This window comes from Diaphorina citri, unplaced genomic scaffold (assembly GCF_000475195.1).
Source record: "Diaphorina citri unplaced genomic scaffold, Diaci psyllid genome assembly version 1.1 scaffold357, whole genome shotgun sequence".
NCBI classification, from domain to species: domain Eukaryota; kingdom Metazoa; phylum Arthropoda; class Insecta; order Hemiptera; family Psyllidae; genus Diaphorina; species Diaphorina citri.
In genome coordinates, this window is record NW_007377792.1 from 146,026 (window position 1) to 158,790 (window position 12,765).

The following is a 12,765-nucleotide window of genomic DNA, read 5'->3' on the forward strand; positions in this document are numbered from 1 at the left end:
AACTGTTTAGAGAAGAGGTGAGTTTTTCTTCCCTATGCTCCCCAGTAGAGCAGAGCAAAGCAGGCACAAAGTAAAAGCTGCCAGGAAATGGCTACTTGTTCAACTACCTACTGAAGGGATAATTAAAGGATCTATATTGCCAGAAATAATATTATCATTTTATTAATATTTAGGTAAAGTTACTTATGCAAAATCGGTTGCAAATATTATGTATGTATATCTATTATTGAATGTAATGAAAAATACAAAATAATATTTTATCTTTTAGGTACAATAATAAAATAACTATCAATAATATTTTCCTACAAATTTAAAGTTATATTTTTTTTTACAAATAAATTATTATTATTAAAAAAATAATAACAAAGTTGCCATGAAATTATAAAATTAAAATTACTCATAGATATTTCATAATAAACAATAATATCATCTATCACTTTAAACAGCATAATAATTTGAAATATTTTAATAATAATAAAAACTTCATTACAAAGAAGGTAGAATTAAAGGTGTACCTACCTACTACCTACTATTCTAAACGTGATAAAATTGGACAGTTAAATTACCTCCTAGTTGGGCATAAAATTCGCAAATAGTATCTTCCAACACCTGCGACCAAATTAAATAGCCCCAAAATGAGTAGGACCGATTTGAGGTAAAATGGGAGGGAGGATATGAAATGAAAGTTTTTGTAATGAAATAAATGAAATTAGAGGGAATGGAAATGAAAAAAAAAAAATATTGAAAGAATAGGTAAGTAGGTAAAAGTTATGTAATCAAAACAAAGGTAAGTAACCTATGTATGTAGGGACCCAGGAAATTATACAGTTATAAGATAGGAATCTTTTAATAAAAGGAAAAGTTTTAAACGACAAGTTTATTATTGTTTTATGGAAATATCTCATTGTAAGAAATTAGTTTTTTTTTTTTTTTTTTTTTTTTTTTTTTTTTTTTTTTTTTTTTTTAGAAGACAGCGGGTAAGTAGGTACCTACCTCTATCTAAACGAAGACTATCTTTCTTTTGTTAGTCAACAAAAATAATTCCATCGACTTGTAGGTATAACTACATACTTCTCATATATTCTCCATCTCTACCCCCCAAAAAATGCCGCTAAAATCTAGCAAAAAATATAAAATAAGTATGTGCTACAGGTTATAATACGTAGTCTAAATAATGAAAATGTGAACGATTCATAGAAATACACAAAGGGCCACTAAACTTTACTTCCTGTGTCCAGTTTTCACATCACCACAAACAGCATTTTAAAGTACCAGTAAATGTAATGTACGTATTGTACCTACTTTCTTGTCTATTGAGGAAAAAGCAGACCTAAAATTTCAGAAAGGGCTAGATAAGTGATTAGTTTGTTCTATCTAAATAGGTACATTTCCCTTGGCATTTCATACAAGATCCAAGATTTTTCCTTCATGATAATAAATTATACATATAGGTACGAGTATTATCCGTATATGGCCATGCTGGCTTTTACTTTTCAAAGTAGGCAAAACTTTTCTTCATGAACTTCACAAAATGGTGTTCTACGCTTATAAATACTAAGTTGGATTGGATATTTTGTTTGTAAGGTAGCACCATGGATTATCAACCTACATAATATGAATTTATCGACTCGATTCAATGTTTCAGAAGAACATTTCATTCTGAAAAATACTGAATGCATTTTTCCGTGTAAAATAAGTTATCTTTCTAAATTGTTCCAGAATTCTAATTCCTTTCACCTATCTTCAATACCTATACCTACCATCCTGTACAACCTAATGTGCGAATGTGCAGTACCTACCAATCAAAGTCTCAATTTACAAAAATTTACAAAACAGCATTGTACAGGCTAAATACAGTTCAACTAGATTACTTTTTGATAAGTCTATGTTGAGGGGGAAAACGAACACAATGTATCACACTACTGAGTTTTTTGAACCCTTTTTCGAAGTTCTTTTTCCCCTATCGGTAGAAAGTTTTGATATGTCCCTAAAAAAAAGGAAAAAATATGAAAAAATCAAAGCTGAGTTTAGCACCTTACATGACGCTGCACTTTTCCTTCAGCTTTCTTGTTCCTTTGAGTTGGCCTTTCTTTTCCAGCTGTAGCGAGATGTTCCTATTCTTTTCGAGATTGAGCAGTTCTGCAAACAGTTCTTTCACATTGTGATTGGTCTTGGCGGATGTCTCCATGAAGTGACAGCCCCACATTTTCGCCTCGGCTTCCCCCTCTGCGGCGCTCACCTCTCGGTTTTCCGTCTCATCACATTTGTTCCCTACTAACATGATTGGTATTGATGCTAACTCGTTTGCACCGCCCTTGGTTTCACGTATGACCTGTCAGAGAAAATGTAACGTATGTATAAGATCAGACCGTATTTAGGGGGGCCGAGGGGGCCCGCCCGCCGCGGGTTCGATTCCCGCCCGCGGCGGATTTTATCCTGAAGGGATAACGTCTGTTCTCGGAACGGCTGATTTTCTCCTATCCTGTCTTCCTCCTCTCTTCGATTTCGGGACGATAAGACCCTGGCAGTTACCGTTCCCTTTATCAAACGTCTTTAAAATAATAATAATAAATTTCCCTAACTCTTTGCTACTCACCTCCCATATTGGTCGAAGTTCTTCTAACGACTGTCGCGATGTACACGAGTATACCAATATGAAAGCATGGCCTTTGGATATGGAGAGCCTTTGCATTGCTGGAAACTGGTGCGATCCCGTTGTGTCTGTTATTTGGAGTGTGCAGATGTTCTTATTGCAACTAATGACCTGGGGAACAAAAAGGAGCATGTACTTCTATACTTTAGTAGGAATTATATTAACATAGGTGCTTACCTAATTGTTGTTCTCAAAGCAATAAATGAAAAAACACCAAGTATATTTATCAGGGCCATATCCAGGATTTTGTAAGGGGGGGTGGATGCTCCCAATTTTCGGGCCTAGCCTACAGTAAAGGAGAAAATTTGAGGAGGAGGAGGGACCCTCGCCCCCCTCCCTAAGTACGGCCCTGATATTTATTGAGGGGAGTTCAATAAAACTTTGAAAATTTTAAACAAACTGCCAGAAAATCTAACCAATATTCTACCAAATCTAGGGAGCTGAGAAAAATCTCTTACCTGCCGATAGGTATCTTCGATGGTGGGTATGTACGACTCTCGGAATGTGCCTTTGACAAATCGCAGTACCAGCGAGCTTTTGCCCACACCTCCAGCTCCAAACACGACCACCCTGTAGTCGTTACTCTGTTCTGGCATGATTCGGCGTTAGGATTTGGTGATGAGGAGTTTGATACTCCTTAGGTGACTTTCAGCTAATCCTCAAAGTCCTCCAAGTGTGGATGAGAGTTCTGCGGAAATTGAATGGAAATAAATGTCTCATTCTGGCAGTATGTCTCACCACTTTCGGTCTCATTATGGCAGGATAAACAAGGTATATTGTATTCTATTCTAAATGTTTATGGTTTTACTAGCAGGTTGCCGTGTTTAGATTTCGCCAAAATCCTCTCTTAGTGCAAAGCTAGAACATACTAGCAAAATTCCTACCAATTTTCAATTTTCTAGGTGCTGGGGTTCTGGAGATAGGGCGATCAGTGTGTGAATGAGTAAATGGATCTCGCTTTTGTACATATGTATTTAATAGTAAAGATTTGACCAACGTCATCGTCAGTACCTACTAATGTAGGATGTTTCTGTCGAATATCGAATGATGAAGTTTCAAGATTTAGGATCTAGGTAGGCACATTTTGTAAATTGTAATATGTACAAATATTACTATCATTATCTTCAAAACATCGGCTTCTAATCTCAACTCAATTCCCAACAAGCTCTGAAAGCACACACACAGTCCAAGTTTCCTTGCAAGTTAATTGCAAGTGACACCGTTCAGCAATCAGCACACTGAAACATCCACTCCAAGTTTCGTTGGTAGGGGGGAAACTCAAAGCGAAGGCAAGGAAAGCAAAAGCAGAACAAGTTTTCAGTATTATAAATGAAAATGGCAGAACTTTCCTTCGAGTCGACAGTCGAGTATTTTGTCCTTGCACAAGTTTCATAAGTTTTTCCTGCAGAGATGAGAAGAAGAGAAAAACTATGCAAATATTTTGCAAAGTTTCATTCGCCTCCTTCCTTCTCATCTTATCAGCCATGGAGGGAGTGTCCCTCCCCTCGGCTGATCTCTTTTCTGCCCCATATTTAACTCTCTCTCTCTTTCTTTCATCTCTTCCTGTCCTTCTCTTGTCCTTTATTCTCTCTTCTCTTCCATGTTCTCTTTTTCATTCAAAACACTTTCTGTTATTCCTTCTAGGTACCTAATTCTAATCTTTCTCATTTTATCCAAAGAGATGAGTTTAAGGAAATTGATAATGGTCCAACGTAATTTTATTCATAGTAGGTGTGTGATTACGATTTCATTACCTTTGTATTACATCGGTATTCATTACATTACCTTCAACCATTACATCGGTAATACTAAAAACTACATACGTCGCTCAATGCAAATTACCTCGTGTAAGTGTTCATTCTTTTTTCCTTCTTGTAAATTCTTATCCTTAGTCCTTTCTGCCTCTCCCTTCATAGCATTTAAGCTTAATTAACTATGTAATAATTAAGTAGTAATTACCGTGAATTTTCCTGAAAGTTTCAAGGTAAAATGGTCCAAACTTTTTTCAATTAAGTATTATGTTATGAAGTTTTCACTAAATACAATCTATGATTGTATTTTTTGGATAGCTATGTACGTGCTATGTAATGAGACTAGTATAGGTTCAAGGGGAAATTTACTAATAATAATACAAATTACAAGTAATACGAGTATGTTTGTACTTTTGTAGCTGTACTCTGTTGTAGAAAGCGGAGGGAGAATACTATTGGTTTTCCCATTTCAGGGTTAGGTAACACCTGAAACTACCTCAACACTTTTAGCCTTTTGGGTGTGTATCCTTTTTTCATAACCATGCAAGAAGGGAGGGAGAGGGAAAGGAGAATGCCAGAGGGAAGAGGGAAATGTCAGGAAGAAAAGGAGGGAAGGAGGAATGTCAGGAGGGAGGAGAGGGAGAGAGGAATGTCAGAAGGGAAGGGAGGGAGAGGGAAATGCAAGGAAAGAAGGAAGGGAGAGTAGCTAGCGTGACTTATTTCTTGTTCACTTCCCTCTAATGTTTCTAGTGAAATGTTGCTTATGCTTTTGTATTTGTGTATGCTTTTGTATTTGTTTTATGAGCACAGCATAATTGTACATAACTACAGAGTTATTAGAGGAGGTGCCAAATGTCCCATGGAACATAGGAAGCTTAGAGTTCTTAGAAATTGAGGACAGCAAATTTCACATAACTACAGAGTTATTAATGGATGTGATAAATGTCCCGTGGAACATAGGAAGCTTAGAATTCTTAGAACACCAAGGGCCAAATTGCACACAATAGTTCAGAAGAGTTGAGATGGTAGATGGTAGGAACTAATTTGGTACATTTTATTGGTATTAAGTAGAATTTGGTATGGTAATTTGATATTTAATGTTGCGACGATGAAGGTGAGAAGTCCTTTTTATGAAATCCTTTTACCACATAGGTACCTTTTACCCTTGAAAACATAAAATACATGAGACCTTGTTTAGACTGCTGGGGTAAAGGGGCTTTTCAGGCTTTTGTATCATTCGAGCAGGATAAACAAGGTATTCTATTTTCTATTCTACTCTATCTTTAAAGCATAAAACAAGTAAACTCGTGTGATTTACATGATTGCAATCATTAGATATTGATTTTATCTACCTACCTAGGTAAAAAGGGTAGAAATTACGCACATCCACTACTTAATTCTTATGATAGGAGTTCGTCTAACAGTCTAAGCCTAAACCGGAAGCTTCAAACACAATGCTTTAATAATGCAACGAAGCAATCGCAATAATTTAACAGTGATAAGTCGTACATACGTAGGTAAAGGAGTATCTTGATGGGTAATAATGTAGGTAATGTGATACCTGATAATGCTCCGATGTATTCAGGAGATATGGAGGAGGAGGAGGGAGGGGGAGGCGTGCAAACGTCACATCCATTGACAAAATAACAAGGATAAGGAGGAAGAAGAAATGTCATGGAAATATACGCACATCCACTAATTCTTCAATATTAGCTAATGGAATCAGGTGAAACATTAGGAAATTTAGCAGCAATATTAATTTTCATGCTTTAAAATTTGAATTGCAAGTTAAAAAAGTTTTATAATTATCCGGTAATTCGTTAATAATTTGTACACAAATATGATATCCATACCTATGTAGAATAGTAGATATTGACCGACTAGAGACCATCTTTGAAGCAAATGACTGCCATTACGAACTTACGACTTTTCACCTTTAGATAGGTTGCTACCTACATGATTTTAAACTTGGATGATATAAAACTCTAGGTATCTCGCAAATGCTGAATTAAATAGATAGCTAAGCTACTATTAATATTAAATTTTTCATTTCAAAAATCTGTCAGCAAAATTGAAGAAATATACTTACAGGGGAAGAATTCTTATCGACTGTGTCGTATCATGATGACTCAAAAGTTAACTACGTGAAATAAAGCACCAAAAATAAAGTAGGTATTATTCTAAAAAATGAATTTATTAAAAAATATTTTAAAAAATCTAGCAAAAATTATATTAAATTCATAATATTTTTAAAAGAAAATAAACGATATGATAAAAATGAAACAGTTGTTTGATATTATCAGCTAAACAAATTAATTAATAAGGCTATTCTAAATAAACTTTCAAAGCATTCTATTTAGTTCTTGGTTTTATTGAGCATTACAAAAATATTTACAAAATTAAAGATCAAAAATAAAATTTAATAAACATCTATTTAGTGAAAAGAGAAGAGAAAAATCCAGTTAAAAAACGATTTTCTAGTATGGAAAATTATTGAAAATAAATTTGGAAAGAGAAGAAAATAATTTTCTCCTTTGAGATAGAACGCTACCTGATTTCATGCTGGAAATGGCGCTGGCGGCACTCGTTTCTACATTTCTGATCAATAGACTTTACCGTGACGTCACTGTACCACCCACTGCGCGACTTTTATTCAAAAGCTGCTGTACTTGTGTGGGAATTATTACTAGTTGTCTTACTTCTCATTCTCACCCACCTATCTCTCCCACATACACATCACACCTATACGTCGCGCTTTCATAGAAAAAATATTCGAAATATTTATTACCTACACATTATTATTTTATTTTTCCTCTACATATTCAAATGTTGTACCTTGTCAAAATATTTAATTTTTGCTCCCCAAAAGGTACGCACCAACGAATATAAGTTTGTCTCTTTTTTTAGAATTTCTGTTGGTAAATAACAGTTATAATGTAGGTGTAAGTACTTGGTACTATCTAAGTACCAATGATGTTTCAAAACAAATTGGCTTGTCTGATATCGCATCATAAATATGTGTGTACAATGTTTATTGTAATTTGTAAATCTAATTTTATAAGTAGGTACCCATGTACCTCAGTAGGTAGTAGGTATTTTCGCAAGTGAATTACTCCAGCCATCAGTTAGAAAGAGTGGAAGAATGAATGGCCTTTATTTCTACAGTCCATTTGCTAATAGGTACCTACATTAGCTATCTATCACAAAGAATAGAAAGAAAATGGACGTGAAAAACCAAAATGAAAGGAAACGAGAAAATTCAGCATCATATATGAACGAGAAAATTCAGCAGATAATGGAAAATCCTGATTCAATTTATAGTTGTAAAAGAAAGTGATAAAAACAATTATCGGAACAATGGAGGAAAATTGAACAAAAACGTTTACGAAGTTGAAAACTCTTACCGGGGAGGAAAAAGAAGCTAAAGATGAGAAGTTAAATCATATGAGAGAAAACACTTTAGGAAATCCTATTGCCTCGATATAAGAAGGTATGAAAGAAAACGCATTAGAGTTAGGATTACCTAATTCCAAAAATATAGATTAATGCATTATTTTCCTATTGAACCAAGTTCTAATATTTTGTATTGTTCCGGCCATTTTGAATTAATAAATCTCTTTCTTTGTAATTTTAAGCGTTTTGCAAGTTGCATGTTGCATCCTTTAATACAATTTAAATAACGTGTACTCCTTAACTTCTTTCCATTTGAAGCAGCTAACCAATCTGCTTATTATGCATGATATTTTCCTTTCTCTCTTGTTTACTAAATTCTGAATCTTTACAGACCATAAATTGATTTATGGTTTACCATGGTATTCTCTACTTGGTAGGTACACAAGTTAGTATTCAATAACTAAACATGCATGTATGATTCCTTTGCTCCAACAAGAAACTTGAAGCAAGCATCAAAGATCATTCAAGTTGTTCTTCACTTAGTAGTTGCGGTCAACTCCATTAAGTCCAGTTTAACTTTGTATGGAATTTTTCTCTCTAGCATGGGAAGGTTACTGGTAGAGAAGTTACCTACTCCTCCTACATCCTACATGACTAGAGTCATCATCTAGATTTTAGATTCTAGATCTTCATCTGATAATTATGGTTTATAGGATGGATGCTGATGCTGAGTAGATATTCGGTGGATTCAATAATAACATTTGGTAATCTGTTCCAAACTCGAGTATCTTACCGTACAGGGTAATCTGAGTGTCCTGTAAGTCTATAAGATATTTCGAATACGTCGTGTAGGTATTTTTTTCAAGAGTTTCAAAAACTTCTTGTGAATACTGTATGAATAGTAGTTACCTATTAGACTAGAGTCATCATCTAGATTTTAGATTCTAGATCTTCATCTGATAATTATGGTTTATACCTAGGATGGATGCTGATGCTGAGTAGATATTCGGTGGATTCAATAATAACATTTGGTAATCTGTTCCAAACTCGAGTATCTTACCGTACAGGGTGATCTGAGTGTCCTGTAAGTCTACAAGATATTTCGTATACGTCATGTAGGTATTTTTTTCAAGAGTTTCAAAAACTTCTTGTGAATACTGTATGAATAGTAGTTACCTATTATGGACATAGATAAAGTGGAGATAGCTTTAAACTATGATCTAAAAGAATGTAACTCTGGAATCCAAGTTTGGGGCATGACGCATTTTAAAGTAGAACACCAAATGCTATAATATTGTATGTATTTTGTTAAATGTTTGACATATCGGTCACAGACCATGAGACTACCCATGTGTATTCTCCTCTTCAGTTACGCTGAATAAATTCTAAAGTGGAGATAGCTTTAAACTATGATCTAACTAAAAGAATGTAACTCTGGAATCCAAGTTTGGGGCATGATGCATTTTAAAGTAGAACAGCAAATGCTATAATATTGCATGTATTTTGTTAAATGTTTGACATATCGGTCACAGACCATGAGACTACCCATGTGTATTCTCCTCTTCAGTTACGCTGAATAAATTCCGCCTGGGAACATCTGGTGAAAGGCTCAATTACTTCTTCAGCCATAATGTTTATAATTAAATAGGTTGCTACCTATTACAGGAGTAATTAAATAATTAAAATGCGAATAGGCGCACATAAAGTTGGAAAATATAAACCCGATGTTGGTAATTATATTTATAATTATTCAAGACATGAATATTTTGCTCAGAGAAAAACTTGAGAAATAAAATACCGGGAACAGTTTCCGTTCTCACTGAACTTTTCAACTATAATATTGCCGAGTGCTAATTATTCATAAATGAATTAATAAAATATAATATCTTGATTGCGCTATAATAATAGAGAATACCGGAAGATTAGCATTACTAACATTTGCTACTGTCGCTACTGGAATAGTAATGGACGAAAATGAGGTAGTGCTAGGTCAACATGTAAATAAATACCTGGATGAAGTAACTGATGGGATTCTTTGAGAGTATAATCCACAATATTCTAAACTATTACACCTGCCGTTATCTTTCAATCAATTCAGCAATAGTAGGTTGAATTTTAGTTCGAGTTCTACTTATTTAAGTTTACACATCTACCTTTGTTTTCCTAGAGAGAATTGATACTCTGATGTATGCAGTAAATAATTCACAAGAATACTTACAAAGCTCTTACAAAGTGTGGTTTTCCTCGTGGTTGAAAGGGGTAGAGAGTATCCAATTTCAACACCGAGGGTGACAGTGCTCCTCAATTGCTATATCGAAAAGAAAGCAATCAACCCTACACAAATAGATGCCCTACACACCTACCCTATACATTCAAATAGAAGTTATAGGGTTGATTGAAACTAATAGGAACGAAAGAAGAGTATCAAATATCCCGAGATGGACAACCAAGAGCTTCTTCAGTAGACCAGTGATCCCCTCCCTATAGGTTACAGATGCCTATTAAAATAATTATTTTGTTTTTGAATACCCGTGGTACTATGGGTAGACAGACCAATCCATCTACCACTGCTTAGCTCAGAAAGCGTTTTGAGAACGAACTTTTCTGGAAAATTTCTATTGTTGATACCTAACTATCCTCTAAGATTATGGAAGCTATTATAAGAAAGTACCTATGTACCTATCATTAAATTTGTCCTGTATGCCATTTATTTCATATCATTTCCAATGTTCAATAGAAATTAGAAATGGTTCCTCAAGAAGGAAACTTTGATGTTCTTTTGGCTTTGTGCTTACAAAGTGATTCATAATTCATTTGAACCTTTAACAAAGCATCTCTGAAAGTCTGGAACAATCCAATTTTAAATATAGAAAAAATTGTTTTTCTAAATTATTTTACAAGATAACCATTAGAAAGAGCATTTCAAAGGGTCATAATGAAACTGGTTGCCTACCATTCGAAACCATGATTCTATTGATCTCAAGCAGGGTGTATTGCTCCAGTCGGAAACGATAGAAAATCCCAAACTAGCTCAGAATTGAAGGTATTCCTCTCAGAAATCTAGAAGTCACGATATGGAGTCAGCTAGTGGCGAAGGTGTTGGTGTTATTCCAGGTTTGATTGTGATGATATTTTCACTAAATATTTTGATTGGGTATTGAAAATCTACCAAGATTATGACTGTGTTTAACGCTATTTGCTGTCTTCTAAAATAAGGATGTACAAAGACTGAAGGCAGAAACCTGTGGATAGTGTGGCTCCTGTTTCTTTCTTTTACTATGATACCTGAAAAGGTACAGAGCTACATAAGTACATAATTATCTGTCTTCTTATAATCATGGCTAATTTAGATGAGATATAACTGATTTTATTATTATTTGTCCAGTATACCTGTGTACACTATGGAAATTTGTCTGATTTATTAGATGCAAATCAGACAATTAAACCATTTCTTCCTGACTCATATACGTACTTACATAAGCCCATACACAACGCCACTGTTGAAACCTTACGATGAAATTATAACGCACCATTAAGTTTTGTGTGTGAGTTTGGTTATAATAAAACGAAAACCTTGCACCTGGACCAGGTAGCTGTTGAGTGGGGGCTTATGCTAGGTAGCCCCACTACCATCGCTACCAAACCTTCCAGGTTCCAACAAACCAGCAACCTCTACCATGGCTTCAATCAAATCAGAACATACCGTTTGGAATGATCCCGCGCTCCGTGTGTTTCGTGTTTTTGTGATGTCTACCAACTTTCCTAACTTCTGTGCTTGTTTTCAAGTGATTTTCATTAATTTAAATATGTTTTAGTGCAATAAATAAGATAAATAATACTTACTTTCATGTAGTTTTGACTTTCCATTGATGAAACGTAAACTAAAACGTAGGTTTAAACACCTAACTTTTAATTTTTGATTACATTTTCAGTTGGGAGATGAATATTTTTTCCATTAAATAACTAATAAGTTAAATTTAATATTAATTCAAATACTTTTTAATTTTAATTTTAACATGTAACTCGATTTTTTCTCGATATTTCTGTTTTGTGATTTAATTAATTTGTGAATTTGGTGTGAGAGTGTTTTGTGCACGATTTCGGATTGGATATTGATTACGACGCTAAATACTCGTTTCTTTGACGTGACAATGGTTTGAGCTGTATACAGGCGAATCGACAGAAAGGTGAGTTCGTAAACAGATCTCTGTTTTTTTTTTTTTTTTTTTTTTTTTTTTTTTTCTCCCTTCCTTTTATATTCCGTACAGGGTGATCTGAGTGTCCTGTAAGTCTACAAGATATTTCGTATACGTCATGTAGGTATTTTTTTCAAGAGTTTCAAAAACTTCTTGTGAATACTGTATGAATAGTAGTTACCTATTATGGACATAGATAAAGTGGAGATAGCTTTAAAATCCCAAACGGGTTAAAGCTGTATTGCCCCAGTCGGAAACGATAGACAATCCAGAATGGGTTAAAGCTAATTATTCACTTCTATGGCTGAGGCAGAGGCAGAAGTAGAGGTAGACCAACCGCACAGGCTCACTGTCACCTGGACCAGGTAGCTGTTGAGTGGGGGCTTATGCTAGGTAGCCCCACTACCATCGCTACCAAACCTTCCAGGTTCCAACAAACCAGCAACCTCTACCATGGCTTCAATCAAATCAGAACATACCGTTTGGAATGATCCCGCGCTCCGTGTGTTTCGTGTTTTTGTGATGTCTACCAACTTTCCTAACTTCTGTGCTTGTTTTCAAGTGATTTTCATTAATTTAAATATGTTTTAGTGCAATAAATAAGATAAATAATACTTACTTTCATGTAGTTTTGACTTTCCATTGATGAAACGTAAACTAAAACGTAGGTTTAAACACCTAACTTTTAATTTTTGATTACATTTTCAGTTGGGAGATGAATATTTTTTCCATTAAATAACTAATAAGTTAAATTTAATATTAATTCAAATAC

At 34.5% G+C, this 12,765-nt stretch overlaps 2 protein-coding genes across 5 annotated transcripts in view; one reads left to right on the forward strand and one right to left on the reverse strand.

Moving 5' to 3' along the window:
- Positions 1-666: 666 nt before the first annotated feature.
- On the reverse strand, positions 667-11,982 carry LOC103507991 (GTP-binding protein Di-Ras2). Of its 4 annotated transcripts, none has more exons than XM_017443561.2 (4): positions 11,641-11,982; positions 3,112-3,341; positions 2,597-2,764; positions 667-2,332 (listed from the first exon to the last, which is right to left on the reverse strand). In XM_017443561.2, exons 2-4 carry the CDS (start codon positions 3,247-3,249, stop codon positions 2,036-2,038), a joined length of 603 nt encoding a protein of 200 aa, XP_017299050.1. In that variant the 5' UTR covers positions 3,250-3,341; positions 11,641-11,982; the 3' UTR covers positions 667-2,035. The 4 variants fall into 4 exon arrangements, with proteins under 4 accessions (XP_017299050.1, XP_008470736.1, XP_008470735.1 ...); XM_008472514.2 differs by lacking the exon at positions 11,641-11,982 and adding an exon at positions 6,956-7,037; XM_008472513.3 differs by lacking the exon at positions 11,641-11,982 and adding an exon at positions 6,494-6,939.
- Positions 11,975-12,765, forward strand: part of LOC103507992 (zinc finger protein 628) — a 31,400-nt gene continuing 30,609 nt past the window's right edge. The window contains exon 1 of the mRNA XM_017443560.2: positions 11,975-11,984. The gene's annotated coding sequence lies outside the window, so the exon portion shown is untranslated. The remainder of the gene's footprint in view (positions 11,985-12,765) is intronic.

Bases quoted from the DNA above. Each gene is read 5' to 3' on its own strand.
- LOC103507991 (XM_017443561.2), bottom strand. From the start codon at position 3,249: ATGCCAGAACAGAGTAACGACTACAGGGTGGTCGTGTTTGGAGCTGGA. The intron at 2,765-3,111 runs GTAAGAGATTTT...TTTGTTCCCCAG, and splicing joins TCGAAGATACCTATCGGCAG to GTCATTAGTTGCAATAAGAA. The intron at 2,333-2,596 runs GTGAGTAGCAAA...TTTCTCTGACAG, and splicing joins AACTTCGACCAATATGGGAG to GTCATACGTGAAACCAAGGG.